Below are 26,853 nucleotides of genomic sequence, written 5' to 3' on the forward strand. Positions count from 1 at the left end.
TGAGGGTGGTGAGGCCCTGGCACAAGTTGCCCAGATAACCTGTGGATGCAGCCCTAGAAGTGTTCAAGGCTAGGCTGGATGGGACTTAGAGCGACCTAGTCTAGAGGAAGGTGTCCCTGCCCACAGCAAGGTGGGGTGTGGAGACAGATCATCTTTAGAGCCCCTTCCAATCCAAGCCAATCTATATATTAATATTTTATACTGAATTATTTTCACATTATAATTAAAACAGGCAAAATTTACATTTTTATTTTGCTAGAAGATTTTATTTCTGACCCTAGTCTGAGGGTCCTGTAGCAATATTAACAGAAAAGGTTGAATTATCAATCAAATAAAAAAAACAGTGTCATCAGCTGCTTCGGGAAGTACAGGTGCAAGCACATGACGACAAACAGGGCATGTTCCCGACTACAAAAAGAGAAAAAAAAACCCAGGTCATTTGCACAGTTTGCATTCAATCCTACTGAAAAGCTAAAAGACATTATTTATAAAGTATTTAGGGTCTCCACAACAGCACCATTTCAAACTCAATTTTGACTGCATAGCTACCTGGAGCTGACAGCTAACACAAACTCAGAGGAAATACTTGCTTTGCTTTTTTACTCCAGCTACATAGCAAATGCATCAGGTTCTCTCCAAATTCTTCACAGCATTTTACAGGTGGGACTTTTTTTTTTTCCTTTCAGGCAAGAATTAAAAATAAGTCAGGTACAGCCCAAATCTAAGAGGAATTACTTTGTCCTAGTTCTCAGCAATAGCAGTTTCCTATGACAACAGAAAAAAAGGCAGGATGTGTAGACCAAGAAAAATTAATAAGATAATCAACATTATCATAAAAAATTATAAGCTCATTAACTAAACCCATCAACCCTCCATGGTAGAGGTGTTCTGTATGTACCCTCATGGTACAATCAATTAATCTTTCTCTTATACTCTTGAGGAAGTTGTGCTACACTGTAAGCTCACTGAGAACTACCAAGTCCAGGCTCACACTGCACACAAAGGAGAGTGCAAGTGCAACTGAAAAAAACATACCAGTTCATTAATTATGGTTGTTTTAGTCTAGCTTCAACATGATGCAAGCCTTTTTAAGACATTTGGAAGGAAACTGGTTATAGATCATGAAAAGAGAATCTAATACGATGTAGAATTAATAAAGGTAATTAAAAGTTAATCTACAAGTATATCAGTATTTCTTCTGCCAGCCTTGTTAATCTATAAGTATATCAGCCTTCTTCTGTCACCATAAGCAGGCCTGACAATGTGGTAAGACAAAGCAAACCCTTTGTTCTTCTCAGAGAAAATGATTCTATTATCTTTACTTCAAGGTATGAATAGAGTAAAGAAAGCTTTTCTTGTACCAAAACAAGTTATAACTCACCCATGTATTTTATTATTAAAAATAATAAAATTAAATTAAAATTAAAATAATTTAGAATTATTTATTAAGACATGTTTTCCCTTAGAGAAATATTCCCTCTATCTAAGAAATTGCCCTTCAGGTAAGTACAAATTTAAATTTCTTTCCTCACTTGCACTAGAATTTCATTCTATAATGCATAAGTTCGACAGCCAGTTATTTCTTGGTATTTCATCCCACATTTTCAAAGAGTTAAAAGTTGTTCTTCCAAGAATATACAGAATACACAACAACCCCCACAAATCCTCCACCAATCCTGTAGTACTTACTCTCTGTAACCAAAGAGTTACACAAGGTTTGTGAAACAAATGACGACAGGGTAGCTTTGTTATGATTTCACCATCCACATAATCACTGCAACAGATCGTACAACACTGTTCTTGACCTAAACCCATGATGAAGAAAAAATATTAATAACTTGTTTTACATCTAAATTAAGCTCAAATTAAAATACATATATTATCAAGAGTATCACTAACAAATCATTGGTTACAAAGTACAGTCACAGTAACTCCATTAAAGATTAGTTTTCTAAATGGATCAAAATTACTCAGACTCAAAAGACTTTAAAACAGCATTATGCAGTAATTATACTTAAATATTTCATCAATAGTATTAGAGAAAGTTGAACTTGTTCTTACAAACTTTGTGGAAGTTACTTTTTCATTATTTTTCCGTACCATTGTAGTCACCTGTGACGATAATCTGTGGCAGACAATCTATGGTTTCTTTTGTAGCTGGTGGATGAGTCTGTTCAACATCAAATGTTAGAGACTCCAACTGTGCCAGAGCAGTCTGAAAAGGGTAAGCAAAGATCAAGTTGTCTTACTCACATATGTAACATTTCATACAAAACAAACAAGCAAGAAAAGGAATCCAATTCTAGCAGCATTACTATTTAAAATGGAAGATATGTCTGTCAAACTAATCATTATGTCATTTTTCTTTTTGTAATGAATGAGATGAAACTGAAGGTCAGAACAGTAATGCCTTGCCTTTAAAGCATTCTTAGAGTATGAGGACAGAGTCACAACCTGATCTACAATAAACATTTGTTAATTTTATACAGTTACAGAAAAGGCAGCAAGTTGAAAATGTAATTAAAGCTGGCCAATCTAAAACCATCCTTTTATTTTGCTTTTGGAAATTTATTTTATTTGCCTCACTAATGTGTTTCCTGGCTTCAACTAGGCACAAACAAAAAATAATAAGTACCTTGCCTACACTAACAATATAAACATTAAGAAATAACCCCAAGATCTATGTAGATATTTCTAATCTTAAAACAGATAAAATGCTCTGAAGTAACTTTCTTTGAACTCAAATTTTTTACCGTACAAAATCTTTAAGACTACAGGTCAACACCATATTTGCTGCATATATTTGCTCTGAACATCATACATTCAACTATATAAGACTGAAAGGATATCCAGTAGAAAAAAAATATAAAAATTACAGAACTCAGAATACCATGTTATGTTTTCTGAGAAATGTACTACTTGTTTGAACAGCAAACAAACTGAAACTCAAGAACCAAGAACACAGAAGAGTTCATACCCTGAGTAAATTAGTCACATCCTTTAGGTTAAACTACTTACTCTTCTAATAAGCTTGAAAATTATTTACTCTATTGGCCACAAAACTCTTAGTAAAAAGTGTACACATTTTTGTAATGTTGGGAATACACTTAACTAAAAAGCTCAATATACCAGAGAAACACTGAATTAAACAGAAACCTCTTCAGTAGTCTTTCCTCTTAAACTTCCCCTGAAGTTACTACAGCTGCAACTGGAAAACATGCCTGGACTTGGATCACAGTGACAAGGTAGCTCAAGCTACTTCACTATCACAGTTCTAAACTAGCAGTTTTATACCTACAGTCAAACCTTTGTGGCAGAGAGGGATCACCATGAGCTAAGAAATATTTGCAGCTCTTACTGCCACATGTATTCTCATCTAGAAATCTGTCAGTTTAAGGGAAAACCTGGTGTTATGCCTAGTGCAGTGTCCAGAACCCCCTACAAAACACATACATTGCTCCAATTTTACAGCTAATACCCATCAAATTCTGGTACAGCAGACAATACTACATTAGTAACATTAAGATGATTACAGTATTTGTATTTGGTTTTTGCTCCAGCTGCAATAGTCTGAGAATAAACTGTAGGTAAAAATACTGTTCTTAATCAGAGTAACTACTACATGTGAAAAAATTAGATAAAATCCCAGGGGTAGAGAAGGTTGTAATATTACTTATGTGTCAAACTTCTCTATTTATATCCAGCATGAGTATTATCAAACAGAAAACATTGTATTGCTTGCTTGCTTCTAAAATGTACACAAAAGAAACATCATAGGCAAAGCCTTACAGTGACTCTGAGGCTGAAAGCCGTATTTTCAAACCCAAAGCAAAGTTTTATAACTTTTACAAGCTGTATCTTTAAAAATAACTGTACTTCCTCTTATTATTTGTGTAACTGCTTACCTCTCCTTGTACCAAAAACAAACGCTGGACTTCTTTCTGTAAAAATAAGAGAGCTACAGCTTACATGGGTTTGAGCTCCCCACATCTGTGAACTGGCACAGGAAATACTTATAAAGTCACTGATGCAGCAGAGGCAACCAGCCTGGTCTATACTGCTAATGAAGTAATCCAGACACTCCCAGCTATATGGTTTCTTTATAACAGATGGAATTAAAAAATACTTAAAATCACACAAATTGTATTAATTTTTAGGAATGCAGACCCTTATAGAACATAGCTTTTCAAAACAAATATCTAATATTTTCATTACTTCTCTCCTCCAAATACCACAATTATTTCAGATAGATCTCTCCCACTCCCTCCACTCCAATTAAGATACACTTGAATTTTGGATGCTTTATTGTGTCACATCCCTTTCAAGTATTTCAAAGCAATGGTAAATTATTTTGCTCATGTTTTCTGAACAATTTTAGTAACTACTTCATACTGTAAAAATACATGCTTTATATTCTGCTTGAGATTTGTTGGGAATATTTGGAATTCTTACTCAAGACCTGTGTTGTCCATGTGGTCACATTCCTTACAACTCTTCTTTTTATTACTCAGTTATCACTTTCTGCTGACTAATTCCAAATACGCCAGACTTTTATGCCCACCATAATTTCACACCCTTACGTGCTACTTTCAAGCACAAATGCTACCTAAGAGAAACAGCTTTTCCACACGCACAGTGCCCTGTACCACAGGTACCTCTGTAGTCATCTGCCTGTTTGCTAATGGTGTTCAGTGACACTCTGTTCCTGGTGACACAAACATAATTACAGCACCTCCTCAGCCAGCCATGCACATAATCACACAGGATTACTTTTACAGGTCACCCTGACAGGACTGCACACATTTCGTCTGACAGACTACTTAGGCATATGTTGTTACACAAAAATGAAAGAAAAACTGAAGAGCCATAATAAACTCTGTCTCCTCTTCACGTGTTAATGTGCAGATAAAAAAAAAAAAAAAAAAAAAAAAAAAAAGATTAGTTTTCCCTCACTACACAGATTCTCTTGCTTTGATGCAAAGGAGGAGGTCAACTGTTTTTGCGGTTCTGGTTTGTTTGATGTAGTGAGAACCAGCAGCTATGAAAGAGACAAGAATTTTCTCTATACAGCTTCAAAATACTGCTTTTACAATAAGAATATCAACACACCACATTAATGAAGTGTCTCTAAATGAGTAACGCTAACAAGATCCTACACAGTTGGAGAATGCCCTGTAATACTTGATCATGAAAGATGACTCCCCCTACATCTTGGAGGACATGTAAAACCTGGAAATTGCATGACTGCCAACTTAAGGGAAAGGCCCTTCCACTGCCTTGGAAAAAAATCCGGAAAGCTTATTCAGAAAATCATTGACTTTGCACATATCCATGGAAAAAACTCCATTATTCATGACTGTTCCACTGTCAGCTTCAGAGAGCATTTCAAGGTGCCCCTGGTATTCTGTCTGCAAGCACACTATGATATACAGCCTGCCCTGTTCACCCCTTTAAAGTAGGTGCTAGCAGTCAAACTGCCCCTTGCTGCCCTATACTTATGTCACCCACAAAACATTCTGTTCAGCTGTTACAACACCATATTATACGTTTACACATAATTTAACTATTATTTTGACAAATACCCTGGCAAGGGAGATTTCTGGTGGTGCAATAATTGTCGCACTGCATCAAACTGGATCTCAACTAGCTCTATATTCACCCTGACATTGACCAACCTGAATAACAAACAAAAGACAAAGATCATAATCATGCTAGTTCTTGATAATATATGCACTGGTCTATCCAAAATTAGACAGGTGAAATGGGATAGAACAAGGTAAAGATAAAAGGCACCTTCTTGTTCAGGTGGTTTCTTTCCCTGATTGGATTTTTTTGTCTGTTATTGTGTGGACTTTTTAGAACTTTTTTTATTTTAAATTTGAAATACATAGAGTCAAGACAGTCAAACACAGAAAAGTCTCTACTGATAAAAAAAATTGAGAAATCCAAATGTACTCTTGCAAAAAAAAAAAAAAAAAAAAAAAAAGGCTGGGACAACTCACAGGCAGAGATTCAAGTACAAGCTTTCCTTTGTTATGTATAGAATTTAGCAAAATTCTTTAGAATTAAATGGCATATGTACATACTGGCAGAAACCAGTAACTTTCTTCGCCTTATGAGAAAATAAATGCATATACTAAAAGGAATAGGTACTGATCAATGACTTCTTGCAGAATGTCCTTTAAAAGAACTTCCAAGATGTATTTTCATGTTTGCAGACCTGAAAGTTCAAGCTAGCACAGGAAAGAATTTTTTCCCTTACTCTCCTGATTTTCAGATTAAGTTGAAAAAGATTCAACTATAAACACTTGTGTCACAACATCATTGATTTAAGACCAACAAAAATATTTTAATACCTCCACAGCTTCTAAGTGTCCCTCCAGTGCCATAAATGTGAGAAATTGAGGTTCCATGTAAGGAATGGCTTGAGCAAGTCCTAGGCCGTCACCAAACTCATCAAGTAGTCTGAAAAACATGGGTTAGGAAATGGTCTTATTTTCAAAGCAAATAGCTAAAACACAAAGTCTGGATATATCAAATTATTACACATCACCTGTTAATAACAGTCAGATACCCAGCCAGGTGATCTCAACCTCCCCTGCCTCAACTGGACAAGTAAATAAGATTAAAGGCTCATGGGTCAAGAAAAAAGGCCATGAGTCATGAATCATCACCACAAGCGAAACAGACTCAGTGCAGGAAAAACCTTAGTTTAATTGGAAGGTTGAACCAGGTATCTTTTGAGGTTCCTTTCAAGTTAGGTTGCTTTATGGTTCTATTAATTTATTGCCAATTAAAATGGATTTGAATGATGAGAAACAAAGACAAAAACTAAAACACCTTTCTCTTAGTCCTCCCGTTATTTTCAAGCTCAACTTCACTCCTTCATTCTTGAGTCCTCTAAGTTCCACTATTCCAAGCAGGGCAGAGGGAAAGCAACAGGGGTTGTGGTCTGTCCATGGGAAGTTGCTCTCTGCAATTACTTCTTCTTCTTGCAGTTTCCCTGCTCCTGCATGGGTTTTTTCCCCACAAGCTGCGGTCCTTCACCAACTCCAGCATGGCTTCTTCCCAGACACAGTTCCTTCAGCAAATCCCTACCTGTATCACCATGGTCTCCTCCAGCACCTAGAGCACTTCCTCTCCCTTCTTTTCTTACCTTGGTGTCTTGCTTCTCTCACATCATCCTCATATCTCTTTCATACATTGCTTGTTGTTCAGCACTTTTTATCCTTTTTTAGTACTTTCCCAGAGGTCCCTGCGGTGGGTCCACTGGCACTAGCTGGAATCACCTGCGTCCCACATGGGGCAGCCCCAGCCTCTCAGAGGCAGTTCTGCATCTGCCTACCCCTGGTCCCAGCACAGTGGTATTACACTTCTACGGTATATACTTCAGAACATCCTGATGGGAGTTTTTACTGTGAAAGGGCATAAGTTCAGCTAATGTGTTTCATATATATGCTATTAAGGTTGTAAAACAACTAACAATCATATCTTGATTCCATCATGTGTCACATTTCATGGCTTGGCAACTCCACTGAGTTCTGTTTTAGAAATTTAAAAATCAAATCTTAAAACAGACACAAGTGAAAGGTCTGCATAAGCTCAGCAGACAAAACTTAAAAGACCAACATCTTTGTTCCTGTTTTTAGTAACTAGGAAGCTTACCAAGGCTAACCTCCAACACTTAAAACACAGCTGTCCCTATCACACAATTCCATTGCTATCTTACTGCCTGACAGTGTAAGAACACATGCCTTACTTCTAGTTTGGACTCTCATGCATTAGTCCCTTCTGTTTTTCACAATGTAACTTTGCAAGGAGAAAACAACAGTGTTGGTATGTCTGCACTCAAGTTTATATTTTAATAAGCAGAAGAGAGCAAGTGTTATGTCTATTACCGGAAAGTCTTTTGTCTATCACATTCTAAAACAAACACATTATGCTATTATACATTATAGTATTTTGAATGTGGCTCCCCTCACTTTATTCCTGGTATTTGCAGCATTTTTATAATAAATTGATTGCAATATCCTTCAGTAATCTAGTGACAGAAAATTGAGTGAAGCATTCAAAATTATGATAATATTAGGTAAGTGCATGGCATTTCAAAGAAAAATAAAATAGATTTATAGTGACTAACTTACACCAGTTTCAAAGGAGAAAAAGACCAATTATAAAATAGGACTGACTTGAATGCTGATTACATTTATCTTGCCTTATTTTTGTTACACTTCCACAAGAAAATTTAATTTTAAAATGTACCTATGCCTTGCCTATTTAGGGAACCAAAATTTCTCAAATCACAGCCTGATTTAGAAAACCTGCTCCCTTTTCTCTCATTAGAAGATACATTGCACTTGAAATATCTTAAAATTTAAAACTGAGATTATCAGTCCTTGAAGCAACTGCATACTGATGAGTACTTTTGATATCTTACATAGAAAACAAAACAGTAACTACAAAACCTCTGAAATTAAAGCAGATGACTATCAAATGCGTACCTCCACTCCACATCCAGGTCTTCACTCACACTGGAGTCATCCTCGAGGTTGTTATTTCCATCCAACACGAAGAAACCAAGATGCACAAAATCACTAACTGGATCATTTTCCTCATCACTGCTACTTTCCTCCTCTACTTGTTCTCGGTACTGTAACCAAGGAATTTCACCTTCCTCCAATAATGTCTGCTCCCTTTATACAAATAAATGAAAAGCTAAAATTAAAAAGCTAGGAGAATTTACAAACACACATAAACAACAGAAGCCAAACATAACACAAAGGCTAAACAGGCATGTTTCCTAGACTGAGAGTCACACATTAGAAATTTAGCATTTGCAATAAAAATTTAAGAAATTCTCAGTGGTATCAGCTCCAGACTCAGAATTTAGTATCACCCATGATTCTGTAGCAAAGTTTTGTCTCAGGCTCAAAGCTAGCAGTAGTGTAGTAGTAAGCTGGCATCTCTGCCATGGTTAATAAATTTGGTACTGAATTTGGTACTAAACATTTTCTTATTTATCTACAGCTTCCTAAAGGCATTAAGGAGAAAGATTGTCTTGACACCCGAGAGTAGCCTCCAATGTAAAGCTAGGCCTGAACGTGCAAAGAGCTTGTAAGAGAAAGACTCCTCCCATTCCTGGATATTCTAGAGGAGCACAAGTCGCCTGGATGCACAGAGACATGGGGCACTGAGGCCCACTTTCCTTATAAAAGGGAAAATAAATAGCAATTATGTTAAAGATGCTTACATTTTCACACTGTTTAGATAAAAGAAAGTTAAAAAGCACACAGCTCCATTATTGTTGTTCTGAAAGGGATGAGTCGTCAAAGTTTTCATAAAGTCACACTAGTTCTCCAATACCCAAGAATGTAGAGAATTGTTGTTAAAAAAGCATTAACAACAAACTGGACTGCTTGGCAACAGGTACTGTGCACCTAAGAGCAGAAGAAGCTGAAAGAACACTTAGGTGTGGCCTTTGCTTTGTAAAGATCCAAACTAGAGTCAGTATTAGAGGCTTAGAGAAAAGCCAAGATATTCTTTTTCAGCAATATATAGCTACAGATTTTGCCTTATAGCAAAGGTAGCTGCAGTTTATAAAGTAATGAATGACTGGGAAAATAAAGTAAGTTTAAAGTTACTAGAGCAAATAAGTAATTCAAGTTTACTTTAATCACTAATACGGCTGCAGAAAATAAGCAACAGCAGTGGAATAGGAGAAGTAATAAAGCAGAGATAAAGAAGTTCTTTTCAAGGAGTCCTAAGCAGTATCAAAAAATGTTTATCTTACATGTATATAAGATACACGTATATCTTAACAATTAACTTGCCTAACTGGCTTCTAAAAGTCAATATATTAACTCTATTAACCATATTGATACTATATGTCAATGCACACTCATTGCTTCTGTATTTTTCATTACACAGAATTGCTTGCATGAAATGCCATATTTTCCCTGATTTGAAATACATACAACTACTCAGATTATTGTGATGTAGGCAAATGATTGCTGCTAGCATGGTAACTGCTTTTAGATGTTATTCTGTGTAGTGCTATGTGAATACCCTACTACTGGCAAGGCCAGAAGCTACAGGAGGTTAACTAATAAAATAAAGGCGCACTCTTCTTGGAAACAGAAGTCCACGCTCTCCTCTTTCACACCACTGCTGCTCTTCTGCACATCAGGGTCACGCTCCTCCCTGCATGAGACAGTCTCCCAGCTTTCATCACTTGAGGACCGCTCTTTTTCCACAGCAGTAAAATAGGAAGGCACAGACGTAGACCATTCTCCATCACTGCACTCTGAGCTGCAATTTAAACAAGGTAATAAAGTATGAATTCTAACACTGCTTTAGGGGAAAGAAAACAAACAATTTCCTACTTTTCCATCAATATTGGTCTCAATATAGGTAATATATTTTCTATCTATAGATGCATTACAAATCAAGTGTACAGAGTCGATTAAAAAAACCCCTCAGTTTGTAAGAAAGAATTCAAAAATTCTACCTATCCTACTTTGCAATAAAGTTTTTGTTCTTCCCTTGCTACACATGTAGTGTACAGAGAACAACTCAAGAACAGAAACCAGACTCTATATATATATATATATATATCTTTCTCCCAGATTATAAAAACAGCAGCAGTGGCACTGCTTGATTAACAAATAATTGATGTCGGCCTTACCTCTCCACCAAACGAATTTAAAGTAAAAACTCTCAGGACATATAAGCCATATAGAATGACCTTTTTAAACATATTAAGCTATAACGGATGACTTACTGCAAACTATTTGATTCACTAGCCCAAACAAGATGAATAGCAGGAGGTTTTGAAAAGACAATTTGCTCAGTCACCACATAGAAAAGGGGAGTAAATAAGCTTTGGGCAGCTTAAGCAAAATAGTAGTGCTAGCACAATCTTAGGAAGCATGAACTACTGCTACCATTGGTAATGGCACTTAGAAGATTCACTCACTACAGTGACAATTACCAGAATTCAAAATATAGTCAACTAGCTAAGTCACTTCGAAAAGTTATAGAAAACATACATGCAAACAGCCAACATGCTTACTAGACGTCATTTTATAAAGCAATCCACAACACCCACAGCATAGTTTCTAATCTGCTAAACCCAGTATAAGTGTAATGTTACCTCCCCCACCTACAAACTCACTAATTTCCTCCCTTTATCGAATATTACAAACACATGCCAATAGAACTTTCAATTTAATGAATTTAAGTGCTTCCAAAAAACTGCAGTGTACACTGCAAGTTTTACAAGAATAAGTAAATTCGAGATGCAGATTACATATAAACATTTTAATTTGAGGCAGGAATAAATTTTTCTATCACAATTTTGATGGCTAAAAAAAAGTGCTAGAAATGAGAATATTCATTAATTTGGGGCTATTTTAATTAATTACTTTAAAATAGAAATCATATCTATTATGAAAATCTGGTATGTAGACCAATGCATCTCCTATTACACCATCTAAAGCTGAATATTGATTTTTTTTTAACCTTTTTTTTCTGTTTGGTTCTTTGGTTTTGGGTTAGGAGTTTGGTTTGAAATGTTATTTGATCAAGTTTTTAAATATATATTTTACAATTTAAAATATAAATCTTACAGACTCCAAGACTAGCTGAAATAAACAGATCTCTTGTTTCAGTTGTATCTATTTTACTATCCAAGAATGACTTCCAACACACTTTAAAATACCCCTCCTTTGGTTTCAGTAAAATTTGTTCTCCTTAAGGCTTATATACAAACACCAGTTCAAAGTAGAAAAGGATATACCTAATGTCACTAAAACAAAATTAAATATTTCAGAACTAAAGATTTAACTGTGCTCAATTCTGCACAGGTGCAGAACATTACTTAATGGTTAGAGAATTACAGAATTGTCACTTTGCATCTGCATGTGGACTAGCTGATCATAGTCCCTTTCCCTGGCTGAACTCCCTGCTAACCTGCACCTGCCATACAATCCAAAATTAAATGGACAGAACTAACGGATATGATCCTCCTCCCTCCACTCCTGTCCCTGGACCTTCCCCCACCCTTCCAACTTAGAACACACATGGTTCTAACAAACATGCAAGACTTTCTCATTCACCAGCTTCCACACGTTAACACCACAATAGCTGTGCACCTCCTGGAAGCAAATATGTGAGATGGAGGCCCACACTGCAGCAAGCAAAAGGTGAATTTCTCCCTGGGACAGGAATAAGCTAAAACTGAACTGAAGGATGTAGTCTGACATGCATGTCAAATCCACTTTTTATGCAGTTCTGCAGGAACATAAAATATGGTTTAAGCCTTTACACATAAAACATCACTTTTCACGATTGAACATATTACTTCTTTGTACAGACCAATCATTGACAATTTATTTCATAAACATAAGTATTTTCAGGTTTTAGAACTTAAATTATGGGGATTCTAAGCTAAAAAAAACATGATTCCTGTTTACTGGTTCACTTACTGTCAACATCAAGAACATTCCAAGTAATAATTCCAAGTTTATTTTTGTCATGCTACAATAACCCATCATTATGCATCATGGAACCCAATGCTATAACTGTATAATAGATTACACTTGCTTCATGGCATTTTAATCTTCTAGCAGTAGCATTCAAAAAATGGAAAAGACTACGCACTAAGAAAAAATTTTTAAAAGGAAGTGAAGGATTCATTTGCAAGTACCTTTATTAAAAATCACAGAATTGTCAGGGTTGGAAAGGGACCTTTGAAGATCATCCAGTCCTACCCTTCTGCCATCATGCAGTCCAATCTGAAGCAGTTGACACTAGAATGGTCCCAGGTGGGTCTGGAATTATCCTCAGAGAAGGAGACTCTACGACCTCTCTGGGCTACCTGTTCCAGAGCTCTGCCAGCCTCAACCTAAAGTTCTTGTTGTGGTAGAACTTGTTGTGTTTTAGTTTATGGCCATTGCTCCTTGTTCTGTCACTGAGCACCACTGAAGGGAGTCTGGCACCATCCTCCTGGCACCCACCTTGGAGATTTTATATGCATTAGTAGATTCCCCTCACAGTCCTCTCTTCTCCAAACTAAACAGGCCCAGCTCCCACTTTCCTCATAAGAGAGATGCCCCAGATCCCTCATCAACTTTGTGGCCTCCACTGGATCTTCTTCAGTAGCTCCTTATCTTTCTTCCAACTGTGGAAACCAAAAATGAACACAATACTCCAAACGTGCCTTGCTAAGACAAGAAGAGGGGCAGGATCACCTCCCTGACCTGCTGGCCACACTCTTCACAATGTATCCCAAGATCCCACTGTCTCTCCTGGCCCCCAGGGCACACATGACCAGCTCATGGTCAGCCTGTCACCACCAGCACTCCAAGGTCCTACCCATCAGAGATGCTCTCCAGTGGCTCAGCCCCTAACTGTGCTGGTACAGGGCCTTATCCCCCCACAAGAGTGAGACCCTATACCTACACCTTGAAGAAGCCCTTAAGACTACTACCCCATTTTAAAATGCGTTTTGTTCTCCCATAGATGCAACATTTTAAGGACAAGATTTTATGCTAATTAATTTCTGTGTTTTCGTCTCTACAAAAACACAAGAAACACAATCTACTAGGCAGGTTAGCTTATAGACGGCAAGCACATGCACAAGGGAGCTACACCAACACCCAGAATACAAGTCTTGTAAAGAATTCTGTAGGAACAGAATCAACAAGATGAAAGAAAACCACAAGAGAAATAGGGGAAAATGCCACCACAAACTACTACATCTTCCATAAGCAATCATAAAGTTAGAAATGTTTTTACCCTCAAATAGTTCAGTTATATAATTCCAATTAATAGTAAAAAGTTCTAAACTAGCATTTTATGAAGCTAATCAACATAAGTAAATTTATCCATATTACTTTGTCTTTTGGGTGAAGAGCTCAAAGCAGGAGTAACCTGAATACTGCTTCTCATATTTAATTTTTAAATCTAAAACTGTATTAATTAATAGCTACTTTGGAAAGCCCTAGTATTCTGAAGAATTTCCATTAAAAGTGGATTATAAGCAACTCTATCAAGTTATTCTTCAATTACAAGGAAGAAAAATTTCTTCCAAAAGGCTGGCAACAAGAACATAAGTATGCTGCCATGCAGAATATTGAGATTTGGTAAAAAAACAAATTCTGAAGAGTCAGCCTAGAAGAAAACTTTCAAAGCTGAACAAGGCTTCCAGTCTTTACTCTCCAGCTGCTCAGTAAAAATGAAATAAAAATAAACAAGCAATATTCCTCAGTGATAAGTGATCTGACTGCAGACATAAGGAAAGGCTTTAGACATTACCAGAAGAGTGAAGGATAAGTGAAAGGAAAAGTTAGCATCTTGTTATCTGATCACACTCTGAAATGCCTCAAGTTTTTATGTATAATTTGCTAACATATTGTTCAGTTTTGCACACTATTTACACAAAAGATTCAATATTGAAACAGATATAAAAACAAAATTTTACCTGTTTTCATCTTTGTGGGACATTAGGTAATGTGTGTGGTCTTCGAACTCATTCCAAAAAGCACTGTCACTTAGAACATTGTTTTGTTCTCGAGCTACTGCATTTCTTCTTAAGTCTGTTTCCATGTTCTTTTGATGACTGTGCATTCTTGAGAGAAAGAACACACCAGAACTGATGTCGTTTTTGCCATCTCTCAAGGGACATTCAGGATGGCATTGCTGGACATCAGCAATTCCAATTCTCCTCCAGGAATCACCTTCCTTTTCATCATCACTAGAGAGATGACCTTCTCTCTCCAGTTGTTTTGCAGTATTTTGTTTTCTAATTTTAGGTCGGACTACTAGCTCAGAAGAATTTTCTTGGTCAGTTTCTCCATCACTGATATTTAGTACATCAGCAATCTCTATGGGGGTCCCAATTCCAACATCCACCATATGTTTTGTCTGCTGTGCTTCAGAACTATCATCATTCAGGCTAATTTTCAGTATGGCTTCATTTTCAGCAGATTTAAGTGTCCCAATGTTTGGACATGCCAAAGGCATTGGTCCTGCTTCTTCATAACTTTCTCTATAAATGTTGTGGTTGAAAGCAAACAGTTGGGACTGTAAGTCATTAAGAGACTCCACCTCTTTTTCACACGGAGAAAGTATGTTATCTAGTCTGCCCTGAATTAGACCTGCTGCTTCTCTTATCCAAGAATATGTGTCTAGAGCATCCTCCTCCTCTCCGTCACTGCTATCTGGCTCATAGGAGTCAATGCTTACAAAAGCAATTCCATTTTCACCGTTCAAATCATTATGCCCTCCAGATGTGTATTCTGCAAGGTCTGCAGATTTTTCATAAAGATTCATCAAGTCTTGTGAGATTTGGTTGCCTTCTAGGCCGTAAGAGAATACAGAAAATGGTGATCTGGTCACTTCAGAAGTTTGGATTGAGGCACTTTGGCAAACAGGTTCTCTAGTGCCAGTATCCTTTGACAAAGGCTCATCTAATAAATCAGCAGAAACTTCAACCAATGGACTGGAATCTTCAGAGAAAGCTGTAAGAAAGTTTTGATTATTCCAGTGCATTCTAACAGAAATATTCTTGTCTACAACAACAGCTTATTTAAAAAAAAGGGATAATTTACTAGGACTACAGTGCAAAGTGATAGAAACATTTATCAGAGATGCAGTCATTCTTCAACAATGTGTTTAGTTTCTCATTTAGACAAACTAAGCCTATAGAAATAGGCTTATTAAATTGTACAATTCCAGCTACAGATGTGATAGGGGGGAAAAGAATAAAAGGAACACACACACAAGCAGAATTTTTACATCATTTATATAAAAGGAAATTTTAAGGTAACAGAAAAACTGAAAGAACATTTCCCTCCATACTGGACTATCCATTCATTACTTAGCTAAATTTTGCCTTCCACCACACTCAGATAAAGCCACTTACTGCTACTATAAATTACATACTAAAAGAACTGTACCTTGTACCTGCACCTTTGAGTGAAACTCTTCATAAGAAGAAAATAGCAAGGTTGAATGTGGTATTACAGTTAATAGTTGCTTCATCACAAATGCCTTTTAGTTATATTACACTTGAACACCTCTTGCATAAAGGGACAATAAAGATCAAATCTAGCAGGAAGACTTAAAGAAGGTAAAACATGTATACTACTGCTACTACAAAATCAATCCTTTGTTCAAGTAATTTTTAAACTCCTACCCAAGGCAACAGTCCAGACTATTTTGTCAAAAATCTCATTTAAATCATTAGATGAGGCTCCATTACTAAGCTGGTAAATTTCTGGCACTGAAATCTTATGAGAGGTATGCCCCTCAGCCCCTCTCAATGACTTTTGAATAATTCTGGGAATCCGTAGAAGTCCCAGATGACTGGACACTGACTAATGCTGTCCTAGTTTTCAAGGAGGGCATGGATGACCCTGGAAAGGCAGGCCTGTCAGTCCACTTCAGTGACTGACAAAATTAGAGAGATAACTGTTCTGGTGTAGTGAAAAACCTGAAGGAAATGCAGCATTTGGTCACAGCCATCATAACTTTACAAGACGAAACTCCTGGTTGTCATACCTAATTTCCTTTTATGACAATGTATCCCACCTATTGGATCAAGGGAATCACTTCATGCAGTCTTTACGGAATTTAGCAAAGCATTTGATACTGCCTTGCATAGGATCCTTCTGGACAAAACACCCAGCACACAGCTGCATAAACACATCATGTGATGAGTGAGTAACTGGCTCATAAGTCAGGCAGAAAGGGAATGGAGTGAAATTACACTGGTGACCCATTGCTAGAGGGACTCCACAGGGCTCCATCCTTCCACTTGTGCTCTTCAAATCTTCATAAACAACTTAAGACACAGGACTGCAAAGTACAATAAGTAAGTTTGCTGATGACACTAAATCAGGATTCTGGAGAGTAGCACTGGGGTTCCTAGTCAATGGCAAGTTCAACATGTATAAGCAGTGCCCTGGCAGCAGCCAGGAGGGTCAATCTTGTCCTGTGGGAATCAGGCCCAGCATTGCCAGCTGGGCAAGGGAGGGGACCGTTCCACCGGAACACTCCAGAGTTTGGATGGTCTGGGCTGGAGTAGCCTCACCTCGAATGCTGGGGGCAGTTTTGGGTACCACCACGTAAGATATAAAGATACTAGTGTCTAAAGGAGGGCCATGAAGATGGTGAAGAACCAACAGAGGGAAGCCACACAGGAAGTGGCTGAGGTGACTTGGTCTGTTCATCTTGGAGAAGAGAAGACTGACGGAAGATCTCTGGGCTCTTCAACATCACCAGAGAGGAAGATAAGGGGCAGACACTGATTTCTCTGTGGTGGCCAGTGACAGGACCCAAAGGAATGGCTCAAGTTGTGTCAGTGGAGTTTTAGGTGGGATACCAAGTAAAGATTCGTGGCCCAGAAGGTGGTTGGCCACTGGAACAGCCTCCTCAGGGCAGTGGTCTTAGCACGAGCCTGACCAAGTTCAAGAAGTGTTTGGACAATAGTCCTGGGCACATGGAGTGACTCTTGGGAATGTCATATGCAGGGCAGGGGTTTCAATCAACAACACTTGTGAGTTCCTTCTAACTCAGAAAATATGCAGCATTTTAGCTAGTATCCATCCACCCAAATATAATACCAGCTGGGGAAAAATGTAGCCTAGTGCAGACAAAGAAAGTAAATCAATCCAAAATGGTTCTGTAAGATAAATTTGAAGAGTTGTAAAACACACACAAACAAATGTAAAGGAAAGGCATTTTTGTTATTAGACTAATTAATATACAAAGCAACTGTATTAAGAACAGGGAGAAAAAAACATCCTTAAACTGCATATATCTAATGACCCATAAAATATGAGTAACTGAAACAAAAAATGTGGTAGCATTATATAGAGACAGTAAGAAGATCTCTATAAATGTCAACGCTGCCTTACAGGAAATAGACCTTTACCTAGATGAAAGTACAGAAAATGTATGGAGCATGGACAACAATAAATACACTTCAAAAGATTAAAACCACCCCAAGATGATCTACATCACACAACAGAACACAAAAATGATTGAATACAAAGCTAAAACCGCACTATGCCATTATAATTTAAAAAGAAAAAAAAAATTAGAATAAGAAAACAGTTTCAGAATAGTCTGTAATGGAAGAAGAAAAAAAAAAAACCTACATTGCAGAGCCATAGAATTAGTTATGTGGGAAAACTCCACTGAAGTATCAAGCACAACCATAAATCTAACACTGTCAAGTCCACCATAGACTAAGTACACACACCTTTTAAGGACCTCCAGGTGCAGGAGAAGGGAATACAGGTGGCCTTGCCCCTGATAAGCAACAGATGTGTTAGTTACCCAATACAGCCTCACCCCTGATGAGTGACAGCTATATCCAGTAAAGGTAAGTGTGATAATAGGGAGTGGGTTAGCGAGTGAGGAGAGGATCATGAACGAAGAGGAACCTTAAGGAAGACGGAACAAGAGAATCATGAAGAAGGATCCTGGGAAGAGAAACTCACTGCTGTGGGGTCAGTGTGGGTCTGCAGCTAGAGCCTGTTGGAACCTGCAATCCTAGTCTAGCTAGGTAAAAAAAAGCCTGCATTCAGAGTCTGCAAACCAAAACATGCAGTGACAGTTACCAGCAGTCAGAGGCTGCAAGGGAAAACTCCTACAGAAGGAGTTTGCTGCAGCCACAGTCAGTGAATGGCTGGAGTGAGGGTGGCTGAGCTGTATAGAGGAATAAACCAGGACCCTTTTCACACTGTGATAAACACGCAGTCTGTGTCTGGGCTCATTTCTACCCTCTAACAAGAAGGCTGCTGCAACATCCAGGACCTGGCAACTCTGCCACTTTCCCGGGCAGCCTCTTCAAATGATTGGCAACTCCTCCGCTGAAGGTGTTTTTCCAAACAGCAAAACCTCCCCTGGTGCAATCTGTGACCATTTTCTCTTGTTCCATCACTTGTTATTGGGCAGAAAGAACCACACCACCTCACTCCAGCCTCCTGGGTCAGGCCATAGTACAAGAGCAGGAAGCCTCTCTGAGCCTCCTTTTCTCCAGGCTGAACATCCCCAGCTCCCTCATTTGCTCTTTATCTGACTTGTGCTCCAGACCCTTCCCAGCCTTGCTACCCTTCTCTGGACATGTTCCAGCCCCTCAATGTCTTTCCTTCAATTGAGGGGCCCAGAACTGGACACAGCCTTGAGGTGTAAGCCTCAGCACCCGGGATGGTCACTGCCCTGGTACCACACTATTGCTGGCACAGACCAGGTGCCCTTGGCCACCTGGGCACACTTACGGCTCATATTCAGCCAGTGTTAAGCTGCACCCCCTAGTCCTTTCCCCCCAAGTGTTTTGGAAGATCTAAGGCTGTATCACATGGGGTTTTTAAAGCGGAAAACCTCAGGCAAAGAAATGGGATCATATTTCTAATCCAAGAAGTCATTCTGCATTCCTCTATTAAATTATTATTCAGATGCTAATGTCACAAAAGGCATTTTGGTAAATATTCATCCAATATTCATTAAACAAGAAAAAGAAGTGATCTAACTGGTAAAAACAAATATAAGAGTAGTTTTTAAAGATTTTTCAGAGGCTTAAACTGATTTTCACAAGATTAGAACGGGCATTTTCTTCCAAATGTGCATTTTAATTTGGAGACAAAATAATTGGATGTTATTATTACCTAGTTTGTTAGAACACATTAACTCATTATGAATGTCCTTCAGGCCAAACTACACAACTTAATATAAATTTATTAGAGTATTTCTATTTTAGAGACTGAAATTTTGTGGAAAAGCAAATTAAAGACATAGGAAATATACTCTTCATATTATTTAAGTGGCTCAATAATATTGAGTCACATATGTGGCTCTTAATGTGCCCTCCTCCTCTGGCCCTGAGCATCCCACTTTACAACAAAATGGCACATACACAAATATATGTACATACATAAAGAATCCTCTTTCTGAACATCTTCCAATTCTAATTGTTTGCAGCTGTCACTCTCTTGATGTCCATGTCTATCTTGATTATTCAAAAACCGTCTAAACCCAAGGTAGGAACGTCTTCTTCCACATCTTTCACCTGTAATAGCCTGATATCCTCCTGCAGGTTTGGGCCAGACAGTTTTGCCAAGTCCTTGGCCCATTGCTACATGAGATTATGGAGGAAAGAAAAAGAGAGAGTTGTTAGACAACAATATGTCTTTGTAGTTTCCCTCTTCCCTAACATTTTAATATACATTTTTATATCAAGAAGTTTTCAATTTCTCTAAAGTCTTATGCTTTATTAACAATATGAATATTAAGATCATAAAGTGCTCTGAGCCCACACCTTATGAGAGCATATAACTGCGTTTTCACCTACACTAAATAATACTGACAAACCCTGTGGCCCCATCTCAACATGTTCTTAGTTAATAACAGAGACTTAATTTTTTTTAAAAAAATAAATCAATCCCAGATGTCACAGCTTTTTTTTATTTTCTTCATTCTGTTCATAAATCTGACGCAACACATGTATCAGCTTGCAGAAAAGATTTGCAAGCACTATAAAGGAAAATTCTTCAGGTAATGTAGCACAATTCAGGCAGCCCTAGCTAGCTTATCTTTGTGACTGTAAAAGTACAATTAATCAAATCATACCTTCTAAAACAAAAGTCCCAGGGAAAAGGCCTTATTCTTACTGCTAGAGGTAGTATGTTCAGGCATGGCCATAGAAACCACTGCTTCTTCTTACAGCAGTTTTTCATAGTCATGCAACTTACAGCTTTTACCAAGAAAATATGGGATGACTAAAAAAGAACTTGAGAAACAGTGGAAAAAGGCTGCCAATAGTGTAATAAAGAAGATTATAATAGAGTGATATTATCAGGTATTAATAATTTAACACAAGGGTTCATACCCAAAGGCTGTTGCTTGTACAAGTGCAATTAGAAGTTCACTACTTAAGATACACAGTGACTTCTTGTGTCCCTCTAAGTTACTTTTTCACTCTAATCTTTAGTAGATATGGAATTTAAAAGTTTCTATTCTTAAAATTCACCAAATTAAAAAGTTAACACTAAAGACAAGGAAGATAAGGTTTGCAACCATTAATATAGAGTATTATGAACTTCAGAAAAATGGGAAAGCTTTTTTATTTCCTGGCTGTGCAACTAATCTCTTCATTACACTTAAAAAGAGAGTTATCTATGGGCAGAAACATATCAAAGAGATTGAACTTGGGCAGAAATAAATTAGCAGGTATCTGAAGCTTTTTTCCTCATTTATCTATGAAGCCCTATGTAGTTTGATTACACATAATTTTCCCTGGAAATATTTTTGAATATTTGTCCAGATCTGCCCATCCTACATCAAAAACCAGAACCTAAAATGTTTGTCTTGTTATTAATTATACCACTACTGCAATCTTTAGAAAGGTTAAAACTCTGGTGTCTGTGCAAAACAAAAATCCTGGCAACTAATGCAAGAAAAAACAGGACTGACAATTCATTTTCTTATCTAGTCAGCCAGTAGTTAATATCTTTATTAAGTCAACCACCATGTTATTTTTTTTCAACCAAGCTGTGACAATTCTGAAATTTCCCTTGATTACAACATGGTTGATCAGCAGACTGCCAAGAAGGAGCTGATTAATTAGCAGCCACATCCAAATCTGCAGAATAAAATCCAACAGTTAGATTAGTAAATCAGAATAGCAATGCAGAAATCTGTTCTCAAACAAGTGTTTGAAACAAACAAGGCAAAAATAAAACAAAACTGCATAATTCTTAATTTCATTTTGTTCTCTGAAACACCAGTATTGTCCAAAACCAGATGTCCACTCAACAAACTCCCTGAATGCAAATATTTAGTTTTTAAAAAACTGATGTTCACAACATGCAAAATCTGTTTAATGTATTATATTTTTTGTTCCAAATAATGATCCTGCATACAGAGTCTCTCATCACATATTCCACTGTTTCTAGAAGATAGAGCAGGCAGTTTTTATTCTTCTGTCCTGGGGAAGACTTATTGGATAAAGATAGTGAAAGCTTTCACTACCTATTGGAAGCACGGCTGTCACATTTACTTTTCAGGAGGGACTAACTTCTACCTAAATACTAAACATCTTAAAAATAAGAAGAGGCAGGCATTTATTTACCTACATGCCTAGAAATGAGCAGCATTTAGCTACATGAATGCACAGACCAATTTACAAGAAACCCTTCAGGCAATGAAGCTGTGAAACACAGTATCCTCTCACAGGTATTTCTTCAAGGCTAGCTCAGCCTAAGAAGTAGGTATTGATTCAGAAGCTCAGTTTAGTAGACCTGTTCTAAGCACACCCAAAAATCACCAACAAGATGCATTTCTGCAGAACTGACCAGTCTTAGAGAAGCAACACACCAGTGAATAAATAAAGTAGGGCAAACAAGCTAATTATTCACTTCTCTAGCTGAAGATGCCTATACACACACCTCCATATTTCCAGAATGTTATTACAGTTGCCTGAATTCCTCAAAAGGATCATGAACAGGAACGCATTTTGGATTACCAGAGCTGATTAAAAAAATGGGAGAGATTGTCTCAAAAAATATACAGTTCACAACCAGGTAGGTCCAGCCTTTAACAGGCACTGCCCTAATCACTGACAGAGTGGTGTGCTTCCTTTTTACCTCTACCCAACACTGCACCAAGGAGACCACTCCCAGAGAGAGAGAATTACAGGCTGCAGCACAGAAAGCTTCAGAATCTAGACCAAATTCTAACCAACTTGTCCTCTTCGACAGATTTAAAAAAAGGAAAAAAAAAAAAAAAACACCCTGTTTTTCGAGATCTAACTGTTCAAGGTTAGAGTGGATGCATGCTGCATGTGTTCACAACCTAGCACTGTAACTTGAGTTACAGAAATCATCCACATTCTAGACCACAATACTACATTAAAAAAAAAAAATAAAAATCTCAAACTAAATTACCGAGCTAGATGTAGGACAACTGGAATTTCCTGCTCAGACAATGCAGGATCCTGTCCTCACCCACTGAAACCCAGTCACCTCCCTTTACTCTCCTCTCCCTTTTGTTCCCTCCTATATCCTCGACTCCATCACATCCTGTGCACTACCGACAACAGCAGCACTTCCCTCGTCTCAAAGAGCGCATGACTGAAGGTGATCTGAGGCTGGGGTACCCCTTCTATGAAGGCATGATATGAAGAGAGCTGGGGATGTTCTAAGACTAACAGAGCCTGCAGAAGGCTGCAGGAAGAACTTAAATCAACCTTCCAGTACCTAAAGTGGGGTTACAAGAGACGTGAAGACGGACTTCTTACAGAGTGTGCAGGGCAGGAGGAGAAAGCTTGGCAGAATGTGACTGGGGGGCCCAGAAGGGAATGGGAGAAACCACTGCAAGTTGTCATCATTTTCTGCTGCAGGAAGTATTTACTAGCTTTTTTTTTTTAAAAAAAAGAAATGTGAAATTAGCCTCAAATATTTCTTTAGGAACTATTTTTTCAGTCCGTTAACAATTAATATTTTTTTATGCTCTTCCTCAGATTTTCCTAGTACTTGAAAAAAAAACCAACTTGTATGCATATTTTGAACCCTATCTCAACACTTGACACGGAAATAAAAATAAACTCTTTATCCTACTCAAATGCTCTTTTTTCTCTTATATCTATGAACAACAGAAAACATTTTCTCCTACAAGGCAACAACAGGATCTCATATTCAAGGTTTGAAAAGGAAACACATGTAATACACAATTACTGTTTTCTGGGTTACCATCTTAAAAATAAATCTGCATTTATTCTCAGAAGTATACGAATTCATTTGGCTGTCAAATGGGCAAAATTTGGAACCAACTCATTCTTCACACCCTCCCCCTTAACTATTTCTGAATCATAATGAAATCACACCCTTGATCAACACAAATAAACGTTGCAGGTAGAAGTATTCACATTGTCTTTTAAACTGTATTATCCAATATTCATTACCCACAACCAGTATTCTACATCCCTTCCTTCCCTGCAGGTATTGAAAACTTCGAAGTGCAGACAAATTTTAAAAAGTTCTGAATTAGAATTGAGACTTTTTAGTTTGCTAAGCACCACTGCTCAGGACTGCAAGGAGATTACTTCATTTCAGTTAACAGAAGAAAGGCACACAGTACTCCGAAAACCTGAAGGAATATTCCAATTCAAATAATTGAAACAACATACTACTGTTACAATTTCCTTCTCTTGCTTCTATGGGCAGATTAACACAAAGTATTAAAAATTTTTACTATGTTTACAAGTTTCAAACTACATACATAGCAGATTAATACTCAAAGCAATGAATATTCAGTTAAAATTTATTTTCACTGTCTGGCATCCATCTAAACCTCAGAAAACCATATGCCAGAGTCTAACCCAGGAAGGAAGCTAAGCACCACACAGGTGCTCACCTCACAGGTGCTCCACCCACTGGAAAAGGAGAGAGAATAAGAAGTGTAAAAGTGGAAAAACCCATGTGCTGTGATAAAGACAGTTTTGGAATTTTGGGGGTTTTTAAGGGAAAAAAAAAAAAAGGGAGACAAAAACACAAAAGGAAGTAAAATGAAAAATGCAAAAAAACCCTAATTGCTCACTGGCAACACAACAGCGCTCAGACAGCTCCAAAGTCAGAGCAATCTAGCCAACCTTTTTCCCCCTACCAGCTGAGCATGATGCCACACGGTCATGAATACCGCTTTGGTCAGCTGGGGTTACCTGTCCCAGCTGTGTCCCCTCCCAGCTCCCAGCCTTGCACCCCCAGCCTTCTCACTGGTGAGGTGAGAAGCAGAAAAGAGCTTGGATCAGTGCAAGCCCTGCCCAGCAATAACAAAAATATCTGCAAGTTATCAACACAGTTTTCAGCCAAACATACAGAATATAATCCCAAGCAAACTCCTATGAAGAAATTTAACGCTATTCTAGCTGAAAACAATATGCTGGATGATAAGCAAAACCCAAATCTTTTTCTTTTCAAACCAATCCATTTAACCAAAAGTTCCTTTCACAAACTCTGGTTTAGAAGTGACTTAAGGCTCCTCACTAGAATATTTGAGAACACACTAGTGATTATTTCCAAGAGAAGTATCAGCTCAGCTACAAATACACTGACAAATGGAAGATACTTCAGGGACATTCTTTTCATCAACCTTACAGGTCATTTTGAACTCTCCTTTGAGCTGCAGATTCCACTAAGTCAATGTTTTTTACTCAGTATCATTCCTTCCCTTTTCCTGGGGCTGGAAGTAGCCTGTGGTCCAAATTCAAAAAGCTGTCAGGCTGCCCCACTACTGATTTTACTTTAAATTAGAATACTGTTTAGTTGTGGTTTTTTTACCTCTCAGATTACATGAATAAAAAAAAGACTCCCAAAAGCCATGATCATATCAAAATATTCTGATCCTGATCTGAGACTCTTCCCAAAATAGGCAAGTGATCACAAGCAAACTAAGAGCAGCTTCCTCCCACTTAAATACTAATTGGTTTCTGTTTTGCGTTTTCCTAAAAGCCTGCAGTTTTGTATGTAATTTGTGCCATAAACACAAAACTGAAATTCTGAATTATTAGTCTATTAATAGTACACTATTAGTCTATTGATATTACACTATTAATTTTACAAATAATTAAAAACCTTAATGTACCAAAGCATTAGTCAATGTGCAGGCTAAAAGAAAGAAGTTGATTACTATTTTAGACATCGTCTGTATATTCCAAATCTCAATTAATGACCTCCTATAATCATCACAGGCAATTTACAACTCTACCCAAATGCCCCACATAGGGGCAAATTTGGGAGGAAACTTCCAAAGGAGTTCCTCTAGAAAGCACAGACAAGCGTTTTTTCCCCTAACTGATTCAGGAAAATATTTCCTTGGAGAAAAGTAGAAAAAACTGTTTATTTAACCAGCAAAGTATTCACAAAAAAAAAAAAAAAAAATAGTAATATTAAACAATGGAACCTCTTGTTCTGAAGAGAGGGCAATTTCAGGACGTCTGTTCACGGGGTGTAGCTGGGCTCGCTCAGTCTCTTGTCAGTCCCTCCAGCCCTGGAAAATGCCACATCCCGGGCCCCGGGGGCCACAGGTGTGAGCTCCTGGTGTTTTTCTGGGCTTTCAGTCCAGAGCAGGGCTGGTCCGTTCCCAGAAAAAGAAAAACCACAGTCTGGGGAACTGCTCTGCCTCAGCCACCTACAAACTAACTAAAAGCAAGGGAGAGCAGTCTCCTGCTGTCCGTGCTGCAGACAGCACAGTGCGGGAGCAGCAGTGCGGGGCAGGGAGCGCAGCTTCTGGACACGAACCCCGCGCTGCTTCTTTCTTCCCTCGCTCTCGGAACCAGTCCCGAAGGTGCAGAACTTGATATCCAGCATAAACAGAACAGATGACTGGGGATAAAAGCATCATAAAATCACCCTAGGACACCAAATTATGAAAAATGTTTTGCCAGACTTGAAACGGAGCAAGTGCTGCCACTATACAAACAAGAGTGAATTAAAGTACATGTATGAAAGTATCATGGTTGCTCTAAAAGAAATGCATTACATACATTCACAGGACAAATCATGAAGCAGAGACAAAATTTTCTCAAGTCCAGAACTCCCTTAACATGTGGAGCTCAGTCATCACTTTCCATACAGAGGTGTCCAAATGGGCAAGTTGCTACCAACAATCATCTTGTGGCAGTTCCTTTCTGTCCTTAAACATCCTCCTAGAGCTGAAGATCCTACACCACTCCCATTCTCTCGTCCAAGCTCTTCTGACCAACACAAAGGCACAGAACTCTCCTAGGCTGTTTGCCAACTGGTCACTTCAGCCAAGGAGCCAGAGTTATGGTGGTGCAGTGATGCAGCT

General features: G+C 38.0%; 1 protein-coding gene across 5 annotated transcripts in view; it reads right to left on the reverse strand.

Moving 5' to 3' along the window:
• Positions 1-238: 238 nt before the first annotated feature.
• PJA2 (praja ring finger ubiquitin ligase 2) overlaps positions 239-26,853 on the reverse strand; it is a 32,652-nt gene continuing 6,037 nt past the window's right edge. For 4 of the 5 annotated variants that reach the window (XM_066339199.1, XM_066339197.1, XM_066339198.1 and 1 more), the window contains 8 exons: positions 19,943-20,143; positions 14,483-15,521; positions 10,123-10,308; positions 8,502-8,693; positions 6,357-6,465; positions 2,101-2,215; positions 1,690-1,805; positions 239-408 (listed from right to left, as the gene is read on the reverse strand). In XM_066339199.1, the coding sequence (XP_066195296.1) occupies positions 328-408; positions 1,690-1,805; positions 2,101-2,215; positions 6,357-6,465; positions 8,502-8,693; positions 10,123-10,308; positions 14,483-15,521; positions 19,943-20,141 (2,037 nt within the window). In that variant the 5' untranslated portion in view covers positions 20,142-20,143 and the 3' untranslated portion in view covers positions 239-327. Of the gene's footprint in view, positions 409-1,689; positions 1,806-2,100; positions 2,216-6,356; positions 6,466-8,501; positions 8,694-10,122; positions 10,309-14,482; positions 15,522-19,942; positions 20,144-23,305; positions 23,398-26,853 lie in introns of those variants that run through there. The other variant, XM_066339200.1, reaches the window with a different exon arrangement.

This window comes from Sylvia atricapilla, chromosome Z, assembly GCF_009819655.1.
Source record: "Sylvia atricapilla isolate bSylAtr1 chromosome Z, bSylAtr1.pri, whole genome shotgun sequence".
Classification (NCBI taxonomy): Eukaryota; Metazoa; Chordata; class Aves; order Passeriformes; family Sylviidae; genus Sylvia; species Sylvia atricapilla.